This window comes from Peromyscus maniculatus, chromosome 7 (assembly GCF_049852395.1).
Source record: "Peromyscus maniculatus bairdii isolate BWxNUB_F1_BW_parent chromosome 7, HU_Pman_BW_mat_3.1, whole genome shotgun sequence".
Lineage (NCBI taxonomy): Eukaryota > Metazoa > Chordata > Mammalia > Rodentia > Cricetidae > Peromyscus > Peromyscus maniculatus.
In genome coordinates, this window is record NC_134858.1 from 104,026,734 (window position 1) to 104,052,518 (window position 25,785).

General features: G+C 44.8%; 1 protein-coding gene across 1 annotated transcript in view; it reads right to left on the bottom strand.

Annotated features, from left to right (window-relative positions):
* Positions 1-25,785, bottom strand: part of LOC102910629 (collagen alpha-4(VI) chain-like) — a 105,137-nt gene that overhangs the window by 61,088 nt on the left and 18,264 nt on the right. Inside the window, exons 8-16 of the mRNA XM_042281553.2 lie at positions 21,932-22,266; positions 20,767-20,845; positions 16,357-16,502; positions 16,105-16,197; positions 13,209-13,262; positions 8,446-8,517; positions 6,178-6,204; positions 4,829-4,873; positions 1,266-1,319 (exon numbers count right to left, since the gene is read on the bottom strand). Of these exons, the coding sequence (XP_042137487.2) occupies positions 1,266-1,319; positions 4,829-4,873; positions 6,178-6,204; positions 8,446-8,517; positions 13,209-13,262; positions 16,105-16,197; positions 16,357-16,502; positions 20,767-20,845; positions 21,932-22,266 (905 nt within the window). The remainder of the gene's footprint in view (positions 1-1,265; positions 1,320-4,828; positions 4,874-6,177; positions 6,205-8,445; positions 8,518-13,208; positions 13,263-16,104; positions 16,198-16,356; positions 16,503-20,766; positions 20,846-21,931; positions 22,267-25,785) is intronic.

A 25,785-nucleotide genomic window follows, 5' to 3' on the forward strand; every position in this document is an offset into this window, starting at 1 on the left:
ATTTTTTTTAGAAGTCAGGGGAAGAGGCATTGAATTGACCTCCGCTTGAGTTAAGGGCATTCCTCCTGCTCTTTATGTCTTTCTGGTTCATCCTCTACTGCAAAACTGAAGTCCTCCTTCCCACCCTGAAGTTTCCCAACTCTATGCTTTTCCTTGTGACTTTCTCCTGACTGAACTACCCTGGTTTGGTCTCTCTCTCTCCCCTCCCCTCTCATTGAGGTCTGAATAAAAATGCCGTGATTACCCGGAGTGTTGGGGTCCCCTCTACCTCCCCCTCGTCTCTGCTCAAATGCCCACTCAGTGCCAATGGTAGCCATCTTGGCCTCTTAGTCATTCACCTTTATACTTCATCCCATCTTCATGGAGGAAGCCTTCCCGAATGCACCAGCCAGGGCCACCCATTCTAAGTTAGGTCTGGATTCCAGTAGATGCTCGGGTGATACTGATGGATGATTTGTTTTCCTCAAGTGTGGTCCAGCAATTCTCATTTGCTCCATTCCACATCCTTAACTGTGGCAGATCTTGTACTACCGTCCGTGTACAAACTGTATTTCCTTCACATGGCAATAGCCCTGTGTTGGCCATAGCCAAAACTTATTTACCTTTGGACCACCCCCTGTGGATAGCAAAACGCCCCACTGGTAGGAGGCACCTGATGGATATTTATTACATTTCTCTCAATTTAACTGAAACTCGAAGCTTTTTGTGTTGTGGAAGCAGAGGACCCTCCACTGTCTCCAAACTCTGACCCGAGCTTGTAGTTTCTCGTTGGAGTTTCTCCTTGGAAAGTAAACCTTGATAAAGAGATGCGTCCTTTGACTCTCTCCCTTCTGCCTCACCTCTGGGAAGCTGGTGCACATCACTGATGACCCAGCAGAAACAAAAGCACTCCTGTAACTCCACAGGGAGTGCAAACAGTGACCGGTGAATAAACTGCTGTGTAAAGCTAGCAGTTTGTGCACTGGTGATGTGACCGAGAGTGAAAACACTGTGTGTGCACTAGTGATGTGACCGAGAGTGAAAACACTGTGTGTACACTAGTGATGTGACCGAGGGTGAAAACACTGTTTGTACACTGGTGATGTGACAGAGAGTGAAAACACTGTATGTGCACTAGTGATGTGACAGAGAGTGAAAACACTGTTTGTGCACTGGTGATGTGACAAGAGAGTGAAAACACTGCACACTGGTGATGTGACCGAGAGTGAAAACACTGTTTGCACACTGGTGATGTGACTGAGAGTGAAAACACACTCATACTTTACCCTGTTGCCTCTGTTCCCTTTCTCTCCAGACGACCCTGCAGCTCCAGGATCACCCTAGAAAAAATAAACGTGCAAGGAATCTTAATCCCATCGGTCACTCTGGAAGCTTCCGTCACGTAGTTTTACGCTCCAGCCAAGAGTGGGAACATGCTTTAGCACTTCTAACGTCAGGACAGCTCAGGGGTTCTGAGGAGCCCTCGCACCAAATCCAACTTCAAATACCAGGTCAATTAAAACAGCTCCTGGTGCATCAATAAGATGATAAATAAAAAGAAATTCTTAGGGGTCTCGTTGAAGAAAAAGCAGGACACAGACCAGGCTATAAAAGACTCCTGGAGAGAGTCTACTTGAACTGAAAAATACAAGTGAATTAAAGTTCAGCTGATGTGTTAAAACAGCAGAGGAACAGAACTGAGTGCAGAAAAAAATAACCAAGGAGAACCCAAAGCTTGATGGCGGCTCTCACTGCCAATCCCAGCACTGGGGAAGCAGAAGCAGGCTGATCTCTGTGAATTCAGGGCCAGCCTGGTCTACATAGCAAGTTGCAGGCCATTCAGGCCTACATAGTGAGACTCTACCAAGGTGTGTGGGGGGTGGGGGGGAATTATATGGAATGCAGCCCAAAAAGAAAAAGAAAAGGTGAGAAGGTGACTGAGAGTCTAGGACAAAATGGGAAGGTCTCACACATTTCTAGTTAGATATCCATAAAGACACAAAAGAGCAGTGGTTCTCAACCTTCCCAATGCTGTGACCCTTTAATACAGCTCCTCAGAACTGTAATTGTGCTACTGTAGTGTAAATATCTGTGTTTTCTGATGCTCTTAGGTGAACCCTGTAAAAGGGTCAGTCAACCCCCAAAGGGGCTGTACCCGCAGTTGAGGCCCATTGTAATAGAGGATCCAGATGCTATGCACTGTCTTGAATGCCCCGCCCCCAAGGTCTATGTATTGAATCTTGGTACCAGTGTGCTAGTGTTGGAAGATGCTGTGGACCTTTAAGAGAGGGACCTGGTGGGACGTGCTCGGGCCACTAGATTGAGCCCTTGAGGGGAACCCTGGGACCCCTATCCTTTCTCCTTTTTCTCCTTCTGGATCATGAAGCGAGCAGATCTCTCCACAACATGCTCCCCACCATTGTCCTGTGACTCCCCCATCAGAAACTTCAGAGGAATGGGTCTACCCCATCGCAGACTTTAATCTTAAAATCATGAAGGAAAATAAGCCTTTTCTCTTTATATGTAAATTATTTTGGGTATTTCATTATCTGATAGGAAGCTGACCACAATACAAAAGCTAAAAGTTTCAACAGGGTAATTTTCTAAGGATTTTCTGAGATTTGTGGAAGGCATAAATATATTCAAAAGCTTAACAAGTTCCAAGTGCACTAAATAAAAAGAAGCATACACCTGGATACAACATATTGAAACTGCCAAAACCAACCGCGATGGGAATTTTTTATGCAGCCTGATATATATTTTTGAAACGTTGCTTGCCAAGAAATAATTATTTTGACAGATAGCTTCTAAACAGTAATAATGAAAGATCTAAGGCAAAGGACGCCTAAAACTAAGAAATGACGTTCTCAAAGTGCTGCCAAGGGCTAACTCTCAAAGCAGACGTCTTTACTCAGTGAGCTATCCTTTGTGGCAAAGGGAAAAGACAGCATGAAACACAGAGAAATGCGAGCCAAAGGGGTTTCCAAGGAGCCCGACCCTCCCTAAAGGAAGGTCCGCAAGATGATTCTGAGGCAAAAGAAACAAGGTGATTTCTTGGGGTTTGTGTTTTGTTGTTTTTTTTTTTTTTTAAGACATCAACTATTTAAAGGAAGATATCTGTGATGCTAATAAGCATGGGAGTAAAGCTAAGAGAGTGTCAGCTGTTTAAAACAATGTTAACAATAGTCTGGGCCTGGTGGTTAAGAGAACTTGCTGCTCTTCCACAGGACCCAGGTTCGGTTCCCAGGACCCACCTGGTGGCTCACAACAGCCTTTAACTCCAGCTATCAGAAATGCAACACCCTCTTCTGGCCTCCACAGGCATCTTCACACAGGGGCATACGTTCACACATACACACAAGTATAAATCTTTAAAAGAAACACCGCGTCTAAATTGCTGGGATTTAACAAACAACAATATATAACAAAACATGGAAATGAAATTCGGGACAATAGGCAGTCTGGGGGCAGGGGGCTGACTGAAGTTACGGGTCCTTGTACGGAGACATGAGGACAGATAGAGCAGTTTAAACCCTGCCGAATGTGCTGTTAAAATGACTGACCAGGAAGAGCCACCCTAGCTATAAGAGTCCATCCATGTGCCACACTAATGTGAGAGCAGAAGAGAGGACTCCATGATGGAGAAAGGGGGAGGGGGAGAGGGGGGAGATTGAACAAGAACAAAGGATACTGGCATTTATGTGTGAAGAAGCCATAATTTCTACATACTAACTTAAAACTTTTAAGGTAGACCATGAACTCTATGAAGTAAAAGATTATTTTTCACTCCAAGGCTCTGGGAACATTGGGAAAGAGAAGGCAAATAGAAGATGGTGAGGAGTGCTGTGTAAAGTGGTCTTCTGGACACTACATGGCTGCTGCACCTCAAACTCACAGCAGCAGCAGCTCTGCGCACAAGGCTGGTCCCATCAACACTCCATCATGGAAGGGGAAGGCCACGCTCTTCCCCAGAAGCTGTATGGTTAATGGTTGCTGTGAGGCAGGAGTCATAGTCCTTAGTGTTACAGCCATTGGTAAGCTGACTCTGCTTGAATAAACCACACACACACACACACACACACACACACACACACACACACACTCATGTTTAGTTAAGACAACTTTAATCCAAAAGCAGTGAGCCACAAACAAAATGATATGAAAATAGGAAGGGGACTTGGAAAGAATCAGGGTTCAGTAGAATGGGGAAGATGAGAGAAGATAATGGGGGTATATGATCAAAGCACATTGTGTGTGTAATAAAATTATGAAAGAATTTTTAAGAGTCAAAAGTTGTTTTTCAGTACAGTCTGACAATAAACAAATCACTCTGGCAAACTTGTATATAATTACTTTAAAATATGGATATGAGATGTTTCCTCAGAAGTGAGAGGGGAAAGTTTAAGGACATGAAGGTGGTCAGTGAAAAGACATGGTTAATCTCCGTGCTAAGGAGGCAAAAGCAGATGGATCTCTGAGTCCATGGCCAGCTTGATCTACATAGAAAATTCCAGACTAGCCAGAACTGCACAGGGAGACCAATAAATAAATAAATAGATAGATAGACAGACGGATAAATAAATAAATAAATAAATAATAGGAACATAGCAAGGTAGCTTGGCAGGTAAAGGCTCTTGTTGCCAAGCCTGACTGTCAGAATTCAATCCCCAGGACCCACAAGGTGAAAGGAGAGAACCACCTTCTACAACCTGACCTCTGGCCTCCACATGTGTATAGTGGTGCCCGCACGTGTTGATACATAGATAGATAGACAGACAGACAGACAGACAGACAGATAAAATAATACCAGAGTAATGGGCAGAAAATACAAAGCAAGACAGTTCCATACCTGTTCTCCATCTAAGCCGACAGTACCTTCGTCACCAGCGCTGCCCTGTGGGAAGGGAGGGCAGAAGTCAGAGACAAGAGATGCACAGGACGGGTGTTTCTCCTGTGTTCCTTTCCTAGGTAGCATTTCTTTTTCAGCTGACAAAAGAGTACAGAGCTTCTGAAACAATGTTAGCACCACACCCAATTATTAAAAAGTAACAATTTGGTCTTCCAGAAACCTTCTTTACTGACTTTCCAGGTGGTTCTGTGCAAAGGCTGGGCAGGGTTAGGAAGGAGGAGAGAAAGAGGAAGAGGAAGACGTGTAAAAAAAAAAAATAACAGAAGGGGGGACACGCGTGTGTTAAGAAAGGGTGAGAAATACTCTTGCAACTCAGCGCTGAAGATGACAAGCCCTCGGCCAAGCTGGACAAAATGTTCCCACCGCTGTCACCTGCCAGCTGCTGTGGCCCACACCTGTAAAGTCTGGAGCAGGAGGATCCAGAGTTCAGCCAGCCTGGGCTATAGAGTAAGACCCTGTCTCAAAACACAAATAACAGAGAGAGAAAGAGACAGGGAGACAGACAGACACAGAGAGACAGAGGAACAGAGACAGAGAGAGACAGAGAGACAGCATCTTTTGAAGAAAAACCATCAGAATTTCACAAACCAAATGAAACCCGTTTCACAGGTGTGAAAGACTGGGTTTATCCCTATTGTCCACCCAAGAAAATCAAGTTTAAAAGAGTTCTTTATTAAACTCAAGTCAAATTTAATTAGCATATGACAATAAACACATCTATCAAGTTCTTGAATTGGAATTGATGTGACACCTTTGCCACAGGAAGTGATGGAAGGTTCTAGAACACACGAGTAAGATCAGCCCAGGAGCCCTTGTCTGTCTTATCATTTTGTAAATGCCCCTCCATGGTAAAGAGGGGAACACAGAGGGTGTGCAATGTGTATTTCTGGGGCAAATAAGTGAACAAATAGATAATTTGATTCTGAATCTGGATGCAAAGTTATTCATTTATTGTGACAAACCCAGTTTATCACCCCCTCCCCCAAATGTACACCCTGACCTCACTCTCCCCACCGCACCTTAGACCAGGCCAATTCTTTTTAGACCATCATGTAATAGATAATGGTGGTTCAGTTATTACAGAATTGAAAACAACACTATTTGTCACAATCTTTGAGCTTAAATATCTATCTTACAGTCACCCATCAGCCAGGCAATCAATTGGGAAGGCCTGCTTCCTTGTCTAAGAACTGGGCATTTCACCCAAGCCATAGAACGGGGCATGGACTCAGTGCTGTGTTTCTCAGGGAAGCTGCCACCCAGGGTAAGAAAAGGGAAGATGGTCCTACCTTCTCTCCTGAAAATCCTCTTGCTCCCTGAAGTTAAGAAGAAATAAAAATAATTAAGCTGTGTACGTAGATTTAAAAGAGTGAAGTTACCATGCCAAAAATATATTCCCTGCCTGCATTTACTACAGCAATATTCACAATAGCCAAGAAATTAGCCTAGGTACCCATCAATGGAGGGATGGATTTTTTTTATGTAATACAATACACAATGGGATGTTATTCAACCATAAAAAAGAAAAGAAAAGAATCATCTGTCATTTGGAACTGGAAGGCACTGTGTTAAATGAAATAAGCTAGACACAAAAAGACTAGTAATACATTTATAGCTTTTAAAGTTAAAAGTAAAAAGTCAACCCAAATGCAGAATACTGATCACTAGACGTTGGGGAGGAAATGGGGTGTAGCAGGCTTTATTTTGGGCCACCAACCAGCTCCCAAATCATGGCACAGAGACTTATTATTAGTCATGAACGCTCAGCCTTAGCTTAGGCACATTTCTTGCTACTTCTTATAACTTAACCTGTTTCTCTTTATCTACGTTTTGCCTCAGGGCTTTTACCTTTCTTTCCTTCTGTATGGCTCACTTTCACTGCTTCTCATGGCTGGCTGGCTGGTGGCTGCCTGGCTTCTGAGCCCAGACATGTCTCTCTCTTTCTCTTCTTCTCAAGCCTAGATTTCTCCTATTTATTGTCTCTGCCCACCAGCCCCACCTATTCCTCTCCTGCCTAGCTATTGGCTATTCATTTTTTTTATTAGACCAATCAGGTGGCCTTAAGCAGGCAAAGTAAAACAAATGCAACACCTCTTTACATAATTGAACAAGTGCAGCACAAACAAATGTAATACATCTTTGCATTGTTTTTTTAAAAAGGGAGTAGAAACAAGTGTAACACACCTTCACATAGTTAAAGTAATAGTCCACAGCACAAACAAATGTAACACATTTTTGCCTTCATTAAAGAAATATTCCACAACAATGGGGCAGAGCAGAAAAGGGAGGAGCTTGGATTCAACTGGTGCATTCTACGTGCAGCTACTGAAATAAGCCACTGAATTCATTCATAGACACAGTTCAGAAGTGTTCGTTAAAACTAAGATAAAAAGGATTGAGGGATGGGGATCTAGCTCAGGGCAGAGTGCTTGTTTAGCTCATGTGAGACCCTAGGTATAGTTCCATGTATTGGAGAGAGAAAGGAGAGAGAGAGAGAGAGAGAGAGAGAGAGAGAGAGAGAGAGAGAGAGAGAGAGAGAGAGAGAGAGAGAGAGGAAAACTTGGGTTTGATGAAAACTTGGGCTTGATGAATTTTTAAACTCTTGATTCACTTACAAAGTCATGTCACTTCACTTTGAAGAAAATGTAATTCTTAGATCAAATGAAGGTGCCTCTCTAGCAAATGTACTGGGTCTCAAAGAGTTACTCTGCCCTCCCCCACTTCCTGTGCCTGGTGAAAACAGCCCCTTGACACTCTTTGCATAGTAGGGGTACTGGGAGCAGCAGTGGCCTGTCACTTATATTTATAATACACTTGGTCACAAGCACGCAGAGGCTTCTGGGAACAACAGGACAGGGTCACTGAAAGACCTCATGGCACGTGAAGGACACAATCAGTGTGACTAGGAAAGCTCTCTTTAGGACTTTTACGTTGGAGATATTTCTTCTGAGCTTATTGAAGGAGATAGTCCAATCCTGGAAGCTTCAGGGCCATTTAAAGCAACCATTTAAAAGGGGGTATTTTGTTCATCTCCCCTTAGCTGCTGAAATTCAGGGTTCCAAGCCTGCCTTCCAACTACCAGCACGCTCAACTCTTGTCTTGAGGGTCTTTTTTCCTCCTGGAGCCAGAGCTGCTCTCCCCAAATGCAGGAGAAGCTAAAGTATTAGGGAATTAATGCTTCTTAGGATCAGCCCCTAACTCCTCCTGATGGGATTCAGGGTAGAACCCCCAGCTCCCTCGTATCTGAATGAATATGGCTCAGGTTCATGTTCAACACGGACCACCAGAGCTCCTGGCTATGGATCTGCTCCTCCACAGAGTGGAATCTGATAGTTGTTCTTTTTAGGTCACTCTGTCTGACATTATTACTTCACTCCTGGGATCTCCTGGGATCTCCTGGGATCCTCTCTGCAAACTCTATAGGTTTTATTTCCCCAACCTTCAGTCTAAGGATTTAAGATTCTATAGCCGTGGTGAAGAATTAAGATTTTTTTTCTCCAACTCAAGGGACAAAACCATGAAAGGCAAAGGATCTCGAAGTTCAAGGACATGCTCACCTTAGGACCTCTCACACCTGGGCATCCTTCCTCACCTCGGAGTCCAGGAAGACCCCGGGGGCCTCTCTGTCCCTGTGAAGAAAATCACGAGAAGATACTCAAGCAACCATCTCCATGCCCACCAAAGCAATTCCAACCATCCCTGATGCCCACCAAAGGGACTGGAACACCAGCGGTCCCTAGAGTTTACATCTTCAAACACCTGACCAGACGTAACCTACAAGGTCATCAGATTATAAATTCATCCTCATCTGGCCAAGCTGAGGCCCCAAATAAGGAAACAACTTTAGAATTCAAACCTCAAATGAGTCTAACATTTTCTCCAGACAGCTCCAACTGTGGTCTCACAGAGAATAAACCACTGTTTAACATTTTCTTGTCAGTGACACCCTCCTGTCCCTAAGGTCACCTCCTCACTTCAGCAACTGTTTCTGTTGCGATCTCCTGATTGTTCCCTTATTGTCCTTACAGTGTTAGGGAAATCAACTTTGCATGTCTCTTAGGTTTTGGGTTGGTTGGTTTGTGTGATTGTTTGAAACAGGGTCTTGCTATGTAGCCCAGGCTAGCACTGAACTTGTGATCCTCCTGCCTCCACCACCCAAGGACTGAGACCATAAGTACATACCATCAGGACTGGTAGATATTTTCTAATTTTTTGCAGTTCATTAATATTGGTGTGTGTGTGTGTGTGTGTGTGTGTGTGTGTGTGTGTGTGTGTGTTATGTGTGAGTGAAGCACATCTGTCCCATTGCAGGGTATGGAAGTCAGAAGACAAATTTGCCTTACACTTTGTTTGACACATGGTTTCATGTTCTTAGGTGCATTTAAGCCCTAGGAGAATGGGTGTGCACACTACTATATGCAGCTTTATGTGAGTCGTGGGATCCAGACTCAGGTCCTCATGGTTACACCATTGAGTTGGAGGGTGGGAGAGGTGTGATGGGTTACTAGCAGAAGACATCTGGAAGGATAAGTTGTCTGTTCCCGAGACATGTTCACTTGAGCCTACAAATGTATGCTGGCACCTCTCATAGCACTCTACCTACAGAAATATCTCTGGCACTGAGCAGGAAAACCTGACCATTTTTAGAAGGAAAAAAAAACATACTAAGAGCTGTTCAGAGAACAGCACACAGTGAAGTCATCTTCTTTTATAAGACATTTCATGAAACATAAAAGAAGGTTGGAGAGATGTCTCTGTGGGCAAGGGAACCTGATATGCAAAGCTGATGCTCTGAGTCCCCAGTGCCTCTGCAAAAAGCCAGAGGCTGTGGTGGGATCCCAGTGTGCAAAACAGAAGGCAGAGATAGAACTGTCTGGAAGCTCCCAAGCCAGTTGGCTGAAGTATGCAGTGCATAAACAAGAGAGATCCTGCCTCAACAGGATGAAAGAAGAGAACCCACTCTTGAAAGGGACCTCCATGTGGCATACACATGCTCACTCACTGACCCACGCTGCATGTATAAAAAATAAGCCAGGTTATTTTAGACATCAAAATATTAGAAGGAATATTTTGCTGTTTCTAAATGAAATAGCAAGAACTCATACTCATGTTCAGTAAGGCTGTGCTTACTGAAGTGGGGGGGAAAAGCAGGAGGGGGCTGAGCAATTCTCCCTAAACTGCATGGTAGATAGGTTTATACACGTCTTGGCAGCTACATTTTTTTCTTTAATTTATGCTTATCTTCTACATTCAGATAGTGTAGGTGTTCAGAATAACAGCTAGAAGGGCAGGATGGATGGCTCAGTGGTTAAAAGCGCTGGCTGCTCTTCCAGAGGACCCAGGTTCAGTTCTCAACGCCCACATGGCTGCTCACAACTGTCTGTAACTCCAGTTCCAGGGGATCTGGCACCCTTTTCTGGCTTCTATGGGTACCAGGCATGTATGTAGTATATAGACACACCTTCAGGCAAAACACTGATACAAATAAAATAAATTTTAAAAAAATAGGTGGAGCAAAGAAAACATCTGTACTTGGATGTAGAATAGTTCACAGAGGTTATTTTTCCCGATTATACTGAAGGGCGCAGGCAAAGCACCTTGGCCTAAGTTCTGCCATTTTGACTTCGCACTCCATTTTACCTGTGGGGTGAAAGAAAGTTCAGGTTCCCAAGTCCTAGGGGAGCTAAGAACTTTCCAGTGGCTGATCCACCTCCTCCCTAAACCATAGAAATAGTCATTATGCAAGCCGGGCAGTGGTGGCGCACGCCTTTAATCCCAGCACTCGGGAGGCAGAGCCAGGCGGATCTCTGTGAGTTCGAGGCCAGCCTGGGCTACCAAGTGAGCTCCAGGAAAGGCGCAAAGCTACACAGAGAAACCCTGTCTCGGAAAACCAAAAAAAAAAAAAAAAAAAAAAAAGAAATAGTCATTATGCATCTTTAGCTCTTAAGAAACATCATGGCTGTTCCTGACCACAGAAGGAACAAATGAATCTGGTTGGTTAGACTAAAAGTTTTGCATAGTATGCTGGTTGACAACGATAGAACACACAAGGGAAGTCCCTAATTGTTGATTCCTGATTGGTGAAAATTGTAATTATACATTAGTAACAAATGTTTGTGATTTTTGCGCTTATAAACCCTGCTTTCTGCCCCTGCTTGGGACTTCCAGGAGAAACGAGGCTCCCGAGTCCTTGTCCTGCAGCCCTGATTGATCAGTGTCCCGCTTACTGGTGATTCAATAAGATCTTTGGAACCCATAAGTGTTGTCTCTCTCCTTCCTCATGGCACACAACGGTTTAGGTGTAACAACACTCCAGTGTTATTTGCTGTTTTTAACTCTCATTCTTCCCAAGGATGAGTGGAGGGAAGAGCCACATAGACAGTGGCACCAGAGCAGGCAAAGACAGAAGCACGTATGTAAATTCAGCTGCCTCCTAAAAGCTAAATATGGAAAACATTGCTCTTTTCATGCTAATGCTTTTTCTTTTGTCAAATACATTCGTTTTTTCATAAAGTAATATACCATGTACATTTACACAAAGTGGGTTTTGTCATTATGAAATAGGTAAATAAAATTCTCTTAGCTTTAGCTTATAAAAAAGTAGATAGCACAAGAACAAAACCCAGAGCTGGGAAAGGATGAGGGGTAGAGTACTTGCCTATGAACACAGCCCTACATTCAATTCCCACACACACACAAACAAACACACACACACACACACACACACACACGTCTTTGAGATCCTCTATAACTGTTAAGAGCATAAAGACTGAAGGATGAGGGAATGGAGAACCATTGGTGAGAAGATGTAAACTCAATTTTAAGTGAGTCTTGGGCATGAACAGCACAGCATTAGCTACTTAAAAGTCTCTAAGGAGATTGATCCTGAATGTTCTTACCACACAGTGCCAGAAAAAGTGCTGGCTGCAATGTGGCCGACCTGCCAATGGCCTCAATTGTATAATGGTCTCACAACATGTACATATATGAAACCATCAAGGTTCACATTTTAGGGAACGCAATTCCGTTTGTCAATTAAATCTCAATGCAGCCAGGGTGACAAAGAGTAGGACAATGTCTTTGTAGTGGAACTCTTGGAAAATCTTTGTATCTAGGGTAAACATCAGAATGAAGCAGTTGTTCTCACTGTACCTCAGGTAAACATCAGAACAAACAGTTGTTTTCTAGAAGTACTTAGATCATGAAGAAATCATTGTGGAAAATGGTGATTGTTCTGTGTCCTACAGAGTTGTTTTTCTGAAGGAGCTTTACAGTCTTTGCATGACTTTGGTCACAAGACTATCCTGGCACACCTGGAGTGTCTTGAATTATTAGGCACTGCAAACAGTACACAATAAGGACTAAGTTGCAGGGATGTGATGTTTTCCTTCAGAGAACACAAAGATTAGATCAGGGGCTTTGGTCTGAGGAACTTGTTTTACCCAAAAAACAACTTTTGTGTGACTATCAATAAATATGCTTCTGCACGGCTCTTTGAGGTACAGTTCCTCAAAACTGTTCCTTCCATGCTGCAGAGAGCCTAAAATTCATCTTGGAGTGGTGACCCTCTTACTTCAACTCACCCTCACAATACAGAACACCCACAGCCTTGAGACTAGAAAGCTAGAGAACCAGTGGTGTACATGCAAATCAACGTTAAAGCAGGCTCGTGGGACAAAGGGCTGATAAAAAAATTCACCTAGCCGGGCGGTGGTGGCGCACGCCTTTAATCCCAGCACTCGGGAGGCAGAGCCAGGTGGATCTCTGTGAGTTCGAGGCCAGCCTGGGCTACCAAGTGAGTTCCAGGAAAGGCGCAAAGCTACACAGAGAAACCCTGTCTCGAAAAAAAAAAAAAAAAAAAAAAAAAAAAAAAAAAAAAAAAAAAAAAAAAAAATTCACCTGAAAACCACGGAATTCTTAAATCCTCCTGGAATTTCTGAGATGAGATGAAGATGGTCTCTACCACAGTCTGCTCTCCTACCTCACAGTTCTCTCTATGATATACATTCATCTTGCTGATAAACAAATGGTGTATACTTCTCACGCAGCACGTCCTGGGGTGGCGTGAGGTATCCAGGGTTTTATGCAAACCTTCAGTGGTTCGCCATAACTCCATACCCTTCACTGCCACCCAAGAAAGCTGAATGATTGCATTATGTGGTAAGAATGGACTTGGTCTCTCTTCAACTCACCTGGTCACACCTGTTATAATCACAGGTGTCTCAATAATCGAAACAAATCACCTCAATGTGGCTGATGATTATCAAGTGGGAGAGGGGAAGAGGAAGGAAGAGGAGAAGGAGAAAGACCCAGTACTCACATAATCACCCTCTTCACCAGGGTGGCCAGGAAGTCCGTCCAAACCCCTCTCTCCCTGAGAAGACAAGAAACTCAAATAAGTAACTTGGACTCTGGATTCTTCATCATTTCTCAAATCTATGCAAAAAGTTTCAGTTGCTACTATGAGGTAGGCTTGTCTCACTAGGTCCATATGTTATTGAAAAATCCATTAGCTAGTGGAGAAGGTACACAGAAATGGAGATTCTCAGCCTGTATTACAGGGAGAATATGAACAATTATTTGTTTGGCTCATCAGATTATTGTTATGATTTCAAAATATTTTTAAGCCATTCTATCATGAAAACTGCAATCCAGACCAGTTTCTAATTTAAAAAAAAATTTTTTTAAAGCGCTGTTCATAAACAGGTCTCTGTCCTTGTTGAACACCATCTGCAAAGGTCCTGCCTCCAATGACTCATGAGGAAGGTTCATTTCTGATTCAACTATTTAGTCTTCTTTTTTTCAGTTTCAAGTTTACAAACCGTATCATCCTAAGGAATGCTGGCTTGCCATTTGAAAGGTAGATTTGTTTATTTAGCCTAAAATCCACTGATAAGATCAGTGAGACATGTTTTATTTGTAAAATTCAATACAACCAAGCACTACACAATTCTAACCGAGCAGCGAAATCAACATTTTCTAACCATGTCATTGCTGGCATTCGAGACATGGCCTCTTAGTTGCCACACACACACAGTAAGGGGTTCCCAAATTCAATCCTCTAGTCTAACATTAAAGAACATGAGCGAGACAAGCCTGTCACTAGGCCTTGGCTTCGATTTCTTTTTCCAAGTCTGTATAGAGACAGGCGTGTAACTCAGTTGGCAGAGTGCTTTCCTGGCATGCATGAAACCCTGATTCGATTCCCAACACTACATAGACTAAACATAGTAGTACATGCCTCTGATCCTACTACTTGGGATTTAAGCCAGAAGGATCAAATCATCATGGTTATATTCAGCTACATAAGAAGTTCAAGGCCAGGCTGGGCCACATATGACCTTATCTCAGAAAACAAAAACAAAAAATAAAAAAGTCATTGCATACTTTGCACTGTTTTAGATTGATAGGACTGACCTGCAAAGCCATTACAGGCCAGGGGTTGGGGAGATGGCTCCACAGTAAAGAGAGCAAGCTACTCTTTTTTTTTTTTTTTTTTTTTTTTGGTTTTTCGAGACAGGGTTTCTCTGTGTAGCTTTGCGCCTTTCCTGGAACTCACTTGGTAGCCCAGGCTGGCCTCAAACTCACAGAGATTCGCCTGCCTCTACCTCCCGAGTGCTGGGATTAAAGGCGTGCGCCCCCACCACCCGGCGCAAGCTACTCTTGATGAAGACTCAAGTTCCCGACACCCACAACAGATGGGATCAGATGCCTTCTCCTCCACAGATACCAGCACCTGTTTGCATATATCCATACATAGGCATGGGTGCATGCAGACAAGTAAAAAGAAAATTAAATCTTCAAATGAAAAAGAACTCCTTCCAGCCAGGTACTGAGCTGGGGATAATTACAGGTGTGTGCCACCATACCTGGGACACATCTGTAATTATCCTCAGCTCAAGGTCGCCTTAGCTGCCTAGAGAGTTCAAGGACAATGTCAGGGTTGTGGGTTTGGCTCAGCCTCACACTTGGATTTGAGGCTATGCACCTGTCACAGAACTTTGCTCCTGGGTGTGCCTTGGAATCTGGCCAGCCCTGAATACCTGAGGAACATGTCTATGAGCTATTCTTCCTTCAAAGTGTTAAGTACTAATTTTTCCTGTCAGTTCAGTCAGAGTTAACAAAGATGAACATCAACTGCCTCATGAAGCCAATGACTGTTATCTTTTCTCAAAGTTTAATGCTGTGAGAAGAATGTTAGGAGGGGCAAAGGTATTTATTGCTAGGGGAAAAAAGAAGAAGAAGATGCTGGCCAGGTAAATGTTTGGTAAGTGAAGACCCTGTGCACAGGCAGGATCTATGACTACATTTGTCAACTAAACATATGGGGGTACTTGGAGAGGGCTCATTAGGTAAAAAGTACTTGTCCCACAGGCCTGAGGCCCTGACTTTGAGCCTCAGCACCCACACAGCTGGGTGTGACAGCATGTGTCTATAATCCCTGCACTGGGAAGATGGAGACAGGAGGACTCTGCAGCTTGCTGGCCAGTTGCCTGGCCTAGCCAAATGAGTAAGCTCCAGGTTCAGCAAAAGACAGTCTCAAAAATTAAAGTGGAAAGCTGCCACTGAGGGAGATTCCAGATGTTGACCGGTGGCCTCCACATACACCCACACATACAAACAAAAAAAGGTAAAACAACTTGGCCGGCAAGATGGCCCAGCCAATAAAAGTACACCCTTTAAGTCCAGCACTTGGGAGGAATAGGCAGGCAGACCTATGAGAGTTCAAGGCCAGCCTGGTGTACAGAGCAAGTTCTAGGCCAGACCCTTTCTCAAAAAAGAAGACAAAACAAACAAAAACTTATAACCTGAATTTGATCCCTGGGACCCACATCGTGGAAAGAGAGAACCGACAGCCAGAGATTGTCCTCTGACTCCATATGAACACCACAGCCTGCACGTGTTCATATGAACATGCACACACCAATAAATGCAACAAAAACTAAAATGAAAAATAATTTTAGATCAACATAAAGAGGCAGCACTATGTGGTAGAAAGAATAGACCATGGTGATGTCAGGTAAACACCAGAGCTCAGCTCTCTCAAATGCCTTTTCACACTGTACACTTCAGGGAGAGTGGCATCCGCTCTCAGAACTTCAAGATCACTATGTAAACCAGCAAGGTCCTCAAAGGTTTGTTACAACTGTGAAATCAGAAAGAAGGCTGTGAGGATGTCAGCCTTGGTGCGCATTCCCTCCACCAGGAAGTCTTACCTCCCTCCCAAGACTCCCAGGATCACCTCGAGGCCCATCATCTCCATGACACTTGGCATACACCTGACAGCATGTCCTCTCCACGATTGTGTCCTGAAACACAGAACCTGTGTCATGTACAGCCTTTTCTTTCTGGATCAGCCTGGATCATACTACACACTAGACAGGCAACATCCCCACCCACCCCCAAAGTTTTTCAAAGTCACTATCATCATTGGGACCAAGGGAAGGACACTTTGGAAGAGGACTCACGAGCTGCTTCAGTAAGACCCTGGGGAGGGACGGCAGATGGACGCTCAGAGGCTGCCGGTACACGAACCCTCTGCCGAACTCCAGCTCCTGTAGCTCTTCTAACTTCTGTACGCCTTCCAGGCCGATGAGCAGGAGTCCGGAGAGTCCTATCAGAGGGTTGGGGGGAGGGTTACTTACCTATCTTCAGAATCATCTGTCTCTGCCTCGGCCCCAGATGGTCACCCATCATCCACCACCACCACACCCTCAGTCCTTCTTGTCTCAAGCGCATTTTGCTCAAATCAAAACCAGTTCCCAGGCCAGGTAGGGAGGCTTACATCTGCAGCCCCGGACCATGCAAGCTGAGGCATGAAGATCAGGAGCTGGAGGCCCGCTTGGGCTGCATGGGCTAACTATCCTTCTTTTTCATTGTTGTTGCTGTTGTTGGCTTATTTGGTTTGGGTTTCTTTCTTTCCTTCCTACAGAATCTACCTGTGTAGCCCAAGCTGGCCCAGTGCTCTCAAGAAAGCCCAGGCTAACCTCAAATTATCAACGGTCATCCTGCCTCTCCCTCGAGTGCCTTTCTTTTTTTAATTTTTGAGATTTTATTTATTTTTATTTCATGTGTGTGAGTGTTTGCCTGAGTCCGTGTCTGTGCACCACATGTAGTACCCACAGAGACCAGAGTCGGTATCAGGTCTCCCAGGACTGGAGTTACAGATGGTTGTGAGCTGCCATGTGGGTACCTGAAATTGAACTTGAGTCCTCTGGAAGAGTAGCCGGCGCTCTTTACCACTGAGCCAGCTCTCAGGCCCTTGGGTACATTTCCTGTATTCTTAGATCCTTCTAAACCTATCCTTGAAGTTGACTCTTGGAAGTTATGTCCAGGGACTGGTAAGATGTAAATAAAGGCACTTGTTGCCAAGTCTAAGAACCCGCGTTCAATCCCCAGACCCACATGGTGGAAGGAGAGAATTGATTCCTGCCTGTGGCCCTCTGCCCTCCACATATGTGCCATGACATGCCTCCACATAAACACATGCATGTGTGTGAGTGAAAATGAGGACATGGCCACTCCAAGGCATGGCTGAGGAGAAAGGTTTTATTGTAGATATGAGAGGGAGAACAGTCAGAGGCTTCTAGGAGGGTCCAGACTGAACTGGGCCATGAGAGGAGAGAGAGGGGGAGAGAGCAAGAGAGGAAGAGGAGAGAGGATGAGGAGAGAGGGCAAGCGGACAAGAGAGGATCCAAGAGCGGAGCCAAGAGCGGAAAGACTGGAGCATGTGGCCACAACGGCTGGATCAGACGGGAATCAGAAGCTGGGGGAAGGGAGCCCAGCCCTGGGCTGGCGAGGTTAGGGTCGGAGGCAGGGTGAGAAGTGCTAGGAGTGCCACGGGTACTGAGTGAGACTTGTCCCAAGTTTCTTGGGACTTGACAATGCCCACACACATGAACATATACAAATAAATAAAAGTTAAAATGGATAAATAATGTCCAGGGATGTGGATGTCACATAATGATGGAGCACTTGCCTAATGTACACATGGCCCTGGTAAGGAAAGGAGGGGAGGGCGGGGGAAATGATGGTAATCGTGTGACTGTTTATGAATATTCTGGTCTCCTTCTTGAGGGTGCATGGTAAGATCGCACTTCTAAATTTGTTTTGGGTTTCTTTTATTTTCTCTGTATGAGTGTTTTGCCTACACATATGTCTGTGCACCAAATACATGCCAGGTACCCTCGGAGGTCAGAAGAGCAAGTTCCAGGATCCCCTGGAACTGGAGTTACAGATAGTTGTGGGCCTCCATGTGGGTGCTGGGAACCAGGTCCAGGTCTTCTGTAAGAGCAACAGTGGTCTTGACCACTGAGCCATCCTCCAGCCCCAGGACTTTACTTCTTAGAGAAGGTTATAAACTTCAGTAAGCCTCAATTCCTTATCTTGAAAACTATTTTCAATTCAGAGTGATAATGTAGTTGTTCCAGCCAAGGAGATGTGAACAGAGTGACAGGTGCCACTCCCAGGAACAAGTCTTCAGAAGAACGTTCAATTCCACCCTGTTTCTCTGGCCACAGCAGTTAACAAGGGCCAGGGGTTTTGAGCTGTGAGCAGGAAGCACTGAGTACATCTATTTGAGCACCTCACACCACTGAGGTTTGGAGGTTATGTAGGTGTAGGCAGAGCCTATCCTGACTAATGAGACAGGCACTCAAATATCAGTCAAAATATCAGTCTGTTCACACAATGAGACCAAATGGACAAGGGTGTTTAAGAAATTCAATCAGTGGGCAGCAGTGCACGCCTTTGATCCCAGCACTCGGGAGGCAGAGGCAGGTGGATCTCTGGATCTCTGAGTTCGAGGCTACCCTGGTTAACCAAGTGAGTTCCAGGACAGCAAGGGCTATGCAGAGAAACCCTGTCGAGAGAGAGAGAGAGAGAGAGAGAGAGAGAGAGAGAGAGAGAGAGAGAGAGAGAGAAAAGAAAGGAAGGAAGGAAGAAGGAAGGAAGGAAGGAAGGAAGGAAGGAAGGAAGGAAGGAAGGAAAGAGAGAGAGAGAAAGAGAGAAAGAAAGAAAGAAAGAAAGAAAGAAAGAAAGAAAGAAAGAAAGAAAGAAAGAAAGAAAGAAAGAAAGAAAGAAAGAAAGAAAGAAAGAAGAGAAAAGGAAAGAAATTCAATCAGGAATTGCCATGTTTGTTTCCATAACAATATTACCATTAATATTTTGATCAGTAAACTCTCAGCATACACGCAGTTGGCTTTTTGCTACTGAACAAGCTGCTGTCTTCTACATATTCCCAATTTACTCCTTAAAAATATGTTCTTGGCAACTAACGCGTTAGACAAGTTTTCAGTCTCTTGTCACACACTCCCAAATTTCTTCCAGGAAAAAGTTGCAACAGTTTAAACTTCCAGGGTAATCAAAGAAGTAAGTTCATCTAGAAGCAAGCTGTCATTTAAAAAAATAATTAAAAAAAAAAATGCTTTCCAACATCAATGGCAAAATCATCCTCAGTAGGATATATTGAATACATTCCATCAAAGGAGAAGGACAAAGGTGTCACCCATGAGGGGACTGACGCATAGCTCCACACTGCCTTCCTCAGCAGCTGGGGACTTCCTCCAAACTTTCAAGGACCTAACCTCAAGCCAAACCAGGGTTCATGTTGTCAACACAGAGAAGAATTGCAGGACTAGCCTGTTTGTGAAGCAGAGTTGGAGATTTTATTAAAGATATTCTAATACAGGCTTAATTGTGAGGATTAAAAGAAAGAGGGGTGCTCAAAAGAAAGATTTGTCCATCCTGGGGTGGGTTCCCCCGAAGAAAGAGTAGCAGGAATTGGAATTAAGATAGACCCAAGTATGCGTCCAGGCTTCTCTGAGAGAGTAAGAATGAATTATCTAAGCCTTAGCATTATATGCATTTTGGTGGTTCTCAAGTTACATCTCAAAAAATTGCTAAGGAACATCTTCTTCTGCCCCTGCTTCTTCTGATAAGTGAGATGGATAACTGAGGTGGTTCTGGAGATGCCATAGATGGAATTAGAATCTGATAAATCCCAGAAAACCAGAACCACTAGGGTTGCCCCAGGGGTTCAGCACACGTCCTTTCCCTGGAAATGGGGTTTCTGGTGAGATTCCTAGAAAACTGTGGGTTTACAGGGTGGAGGGGGGAAGCCTCAAGCAGCTGTCAGTTGTGCTTTTCTCGGGGTGAGAAGCTTCAACCAGATTCCAGAATGAGAGACCTCTCTTCTTGCCTCTCCTCCCCCTCCCTGTCCTGTGTCCCCGGCATTCTCCCTTCCTTTTTATCCCGCCTCAAGGGAGCTTGAACAAGTCATATTGAACAAGGACATTCATCCCGCGTTTGCTCCATGTGACACAAAATGAGAAGAGCCAAAGCCACTTTATGCAAATGAACAAATTGTCCTACGCTAGGACATCCAGCTGAGCAGCAAGTGAGCTCTGAAATGCAGCCAGCAGCCTGCACAGGGCTGCATCCGCTCTGGGCGATGGGCATCTTCTAATTTCACAAGCATGCCACCTGGAGTAGCTCCCCGGCCCTTAAAAGTGGAGGAGGGCAGAGGGAAAGATTGGAGAAAATTGTGGGGCTAAGAGCAAGGCTCGGCTTCCAGCTGACTCCAGTGTTTAAGGAAAAGACACAGAGACTTCTGAGAATCCTAAAATACGAGACGACACTACTGGAGTACAGTGGCATCTGCAAACCGTCCAAACAGCTCTGACATCAGGGATGCTAGGAGGGGGAGATGCCTCCATACCCCTGACTCACACAAGGGAGACTGGGCCTCGGCCTGGTGGAAATGTGCTCTATCATCCACTAGAGCAGGTGGCTTCCTGGAGTCCGTCTCCGGAGCTCAGCCTTGGTGGGAGGGGCCCTGGTGGGAGGGGCCAGGCCAGGCAGGGCACCTGCACACTTACCTCTGCTACGAAGGAATTCTGAGGTTCTCCTCAGCCTCTGTGGGTCCTCGTCAAGTCCATCCGTAAGCACTAAAAGGACCTGGGAGTGGGGTGGGGAAGAGAGCAGGAAAAACAGAGGGAAAAAGAGAAGGAAGAAGAAAAGGGAATGAAGAAGTACACAGAATTTTTTTGGCGGGAGGGGGTTTCAAGACTGGGTTTCTCTGTGTAGGACTGGCTGTCCTAGAACTAGCTCTGTAGACCAGGCTGGCCTCTAACTCCGAGATCTGCCTGCCTCTGCTTCCCATGTGCTGGGATTAAAGGTTTGTGCCACCACCACCCCGACACAATTCTTAAAATTACAAGTGAATTTGTGTGTGTGCCCAGCCATTTAATGTATTCCTTTTGACCTATCCATTTGTTACCAACTTACAACCCTATTTTCATTTCAACTTCTCCCTCACACCCTGATGGGGGGGGGGGGAGAAAGCTGAGACAGTCTAAACCCTTCACTTAAAGATACTTTAAAAATTATCTCCTCCATCTTTATCCATTCAAAACATACCAAAGTACCATTAACAAGAGGAGAGAAGGCAGGCAGGGGACATTGGATTGTGAATGTAGGGAAAACTAAGTGTTAGTTACACCTGAAGTATACCGTTCAAGGGGCATCAGGAAGAGAGAAGCTTCATGGGTGGGCTTGGGCTAGCTCAAGGTGATGATTACAAAAATAATAGTTGAACTCTGAATAGCTATGAGTGAATACAAAAGACTAGGGAGCATCTTACAGCATTCTCTAAATGTCTTAAGAAAGAATTGTGCAGGTAGGGTAGGTGGTGCATTCCTTAATCCCAGCACTGGGAAGGCAGAGAGGCAGGTGGAGTTCTGTGAGTTCAAGGCCAACCTGGGCTTCATAGAGAGACCTTGTCACAAACAAACAAACAAACAAAAGGATGACTTATGTCATGGAAGGATTTGGATCACTCCCCAGTGGGCAGTTGGAAGGCAGGGCTGTATTCTTTGCTTCCTCCTAGTACTGTTCAGCACAGAGCCTCCTGGGCTTAATAAAGACAGACATGTCCGTTGGATGAAAGCCCACCTCTTGTCAGCTCTGTTGGCTTCAGTTACAAAACCTTTTTATTCTACCCTGCCCCAAGGCTCCATAGACTGGGTCCGAGGCATGCATTACCTTCACTTTAGCAAAAGACAGGTGGATGGTAGTCTCTCCCAGGGACTGGAGGAAGTCTGTATCCATACGGTTGTTCACGGAAGCCTGATGTATCAAGAACTTCTGGATGGTCTCATCATTGTATTTCTCAAAGCCTGAGTCAAAGACAAGCTGGCCACTGGAGCCTGGAATCACGTAGCGGAACCTCGGGTCCATCTGGCCAGGAGTGTCACAGCTGATGTTAGAAAGCAAGGCCAGCTGCTGCATCAGCCGGGGCAGCAGCTCTGGAAGAACCCGCTGAGCTCGCTCTGAAGAGGTTGAGATATCAATTCCGACAGACAGATCCACGCCGCATCCTTTGAAAGCGGAAAAGTGGTATCAATCACCTGCAGCTGCAGAGGGTAGTGCCCAAGCCAGAAAGAATGCTCCCCCAGGCAACTCCCACAAGTCCAAGCCCGAACAACGGTGGGTTACATATGGAGGCTGTACTGTGGTAAAAGCCAACTGATACAAAATAGGCGATGCCATGTCTTTGTCACTGCAGATCTTAGTCCCTCGGCCTGGAGTGTCCTTTCCTATGTAGCTGGTTGACATATTCAAGTCCTTTAAGTAGCAGTCCAAAGGCCTGCCTTACCCTCCTCCAAGATTTCCCCAGTTTTTACCTGCACCTCCTCAATCAAGTACTTAATGTCCTGTGTGTCCATTGACTCTTTACTTAGTTCCTTAAGAGTGGGTGCTATGTCAACCTATCATCCCATGACCTAATACAGACAAGCGTTGGATGTCTGACAGGTAAGGGTGGCCTATAAACAAGTCTTGAGTCTCTTTCAGCAGTACTTGTACCTTCCACCCTAGGAGTTTTCTTCCTCACCTACTGTCCATACATCAGCCTTTTTGGGGGGTGTGGCAGACTATTAGAAAAGGTCAGAGCTGAATGGTATTCTCTGTTTTCTGTTTCTTCTGCCTGAAATGTAAGGCCCTCCAGGGAGGCTTAATCTAGAATTTGAAGGTCCACTGGTGTTTCAGCCTATAATTAGTGTATAATAAGCCCATTTACAAAATTCCATCGAGAATGCAAAATTGATGCTCACAGATAACATCTAGGTTGGAATGTAGATGAGTGAATAAGCTAGCAACCATGGAAGAGCTAGCACTATAAATTATAAATTACTTCAGCAGAGGCAATGCATAGCTTAAAACTACTCAAGGCAAGCTGAGTATGTGGGCATTCCTTCCTTAAATCTTCACACATTGTAGGCTGGCAGGATGGCTCAGTGGGTAAAGGTGCTTGCTGTCAAGACAGAGGACCTGAGTTCAAGATCCACATAGTGGAAGAACAAACTGCTGTAAGTTGTACACACACACACACACACACACACACACACACACACACACACACACACACACGCACATTGGAATACTTGACTCTGAATTAGAAAACTTAAAACTGAAGATTAGGTGATACAATTTGGGGAGGAATAAGTATGTAGTTATCCTTCACCAATGAAACATTTCCCTGAGACCCAGGGCTGGGCCATGAGGTTCTGGCGCCCCTGAAGATCATACCCACACTAGCTGGTATGTTCCTGGTAGCACAGTGGAAGTGTCTTCCTCCTGTTTTCATATAAAATAACTGGATTTTGCTTTGTTTTAAAATCTAGTTCTGTTTCACAAAATAGCAATTTCACAGATGTAAATCCCATTTCTACATTAGACCCAATTTCATACAAGAGAACTTTTGCTTTATCAGTGTGATATAGTATTGTGTTGCTAACTTAACATTTCCCCTAGAACCTTCTCAACTGGTTTTATTCAATAATTGACAAACGCAGTTTCCTTCCTGTTGGTGGAGAGAGCTGGATCTTGGCAGGCAGCCTTCAAGGTCTTTTCCAGCTTTGTGACTCTAGAATTCTGTGATTAATTAGTTCCTGGCTGTTATTAAAGTGTCTGGCCCAATTTCATCAAAAAGTTAAAGGCAAAACTGAATGAACAAGAACCTTAATCCACCTGGTACAAAATGTAGGGAAAGAAAAAGTGGGCACCGTCCACCTGCAAAGAAATAAAGTACTGGACTTCAATATCTGGAGAATCTGAACATGCAGGCTGTCCCACGGTCCTTGCTTCTTTTTTGTTTTGTTTTGTGATTTTTTTGTTGTTGTTGTTGTTTTGTCTGGTTTGGTTTGGTTTGTTTTGGGCAAGTGTCCTCTAACACTGAGCTACACCTCAGCCTCCATCTTTGAAATAATTGCATCCATTTGTTTGTTTCAAATGATTTCTAAATTCAAGCAACGGGCACCTTGAGGCAGCATAAGCAGAGACACTAATTTAATACTTCACAAAAATAAATGTTAAAGCTTTGATAGGATGCAGGGAGCCCAGATGAGTCTTCCATAAAAAAGCCGAGCACCTCTTGGACCCTAGTTGCACAAGAAGAGTCTCTGTATGCATACATAATGAGTATTGTGTGGGCTTTTGTTGTTGTTTGTTTGGGGGGGGTTGTGCGTGGGTGCGTGTGTGCGTGTGTGTGTGTGTGTGTGTGTGTGTGTGTGTGTGTGTGTGTATACATATTCGTGTATGTGTGAGAGTATATATATATATATATATATATATATATATATATATATATATATATATATGCATGTGTTTGCGTGCATGGTGAGGGAGGTCCAGAGGTTGACCCTGGGTGTCTCCCTCAAGCATTATCCACCTTATTTTTTTGAGACAAAGGTGTCTGGATGAGCCCAGAGCTCACTGATTCAGCTAGACTCAAAGGTGTCTGGATGAGCCCAGAGCTCACTGATTCAGCTAGACTTGCTGGCCAGCAAACCCCAAGGATCTTCCCGTTCCTGTCTCCCCAGCCCGGGATTACAGTACGGACCACCATGCTTGTCTTCGGGTCTGAACTCAGGTCTGCAGGCTTTCACAGAATCACTCTACTGACTGCGTCAACTCCCCAGCCTCTGTTTGCTTTCCATGTTTGTTTTTGAGACAGTGTCACATGTCCCCAGACTATCCTTGAACCCTCTGTGTAGCTGAGGTTGGCCTAGAAACAAAATGACCCTGACCTGACTTCCTTTTTTCTTTTTTCTTTTTTCTTTTTTCTTTTTTTTTTGGGGGGGGGGGGGGCGGGGGAGTGGCGGGTGGTGGGAAGAGAGGGTTACATCATATAGCCACGGCTGGCCTAGAATTCACAGATCCTGCCCGCACCCTCCACCTCTGCCTCCTTCTCCTGCATGCACCACTATGCCAGGCAGCACTTGGTCTGTCTTTTGACACCAAATGGTTGGGGCAATTCAAACCCTGCCTCCCACTGTTTCCCATTTGCTGACAACCACTCTCCGCCTGTTTTTCTCACCGTGGAATTGAGTATCCTAAGAATGGCATCTACCTCAGGGGAGCCCACGTGACTATTGGAGGCATGGACACCATCTAACACGTTAGAACAGCACTGTACACAGAGTGAGAAATCTGAGAAAGAACGTTGATTGCGCCCCAGAGGAGTCACCCCACCTTACAGCCACGTCACGTGAGACAGGTGTGGCACTGCTCCCGCTGGGAAAAGCATCCTGATTAAAGGATTTTTTTTTTAAAGTACTTGCTTGCTCTCTCAGATTCTGAAGAATCAAGCAAGGCACCAAGAGCTTTGTAAATGTCTAGAGCCCACGCTCTGCCTCCTGCTAAGGCTGACAGGTCACATGACCCTGCTAACAGGTACATAACTAAGAAAAAAACAAGATTTTCTTCCCTTTGTCCCTTCAGCTTCAAAGTGCTCAAGGGCACAAAGCCACGTATGGTGGCTCATGTCCATCATCTCGGCATTCACAAGGCTAAGGCTAGTTACCAAGTCGAGTGCCTGCCAGGCTACACAAGGAGTT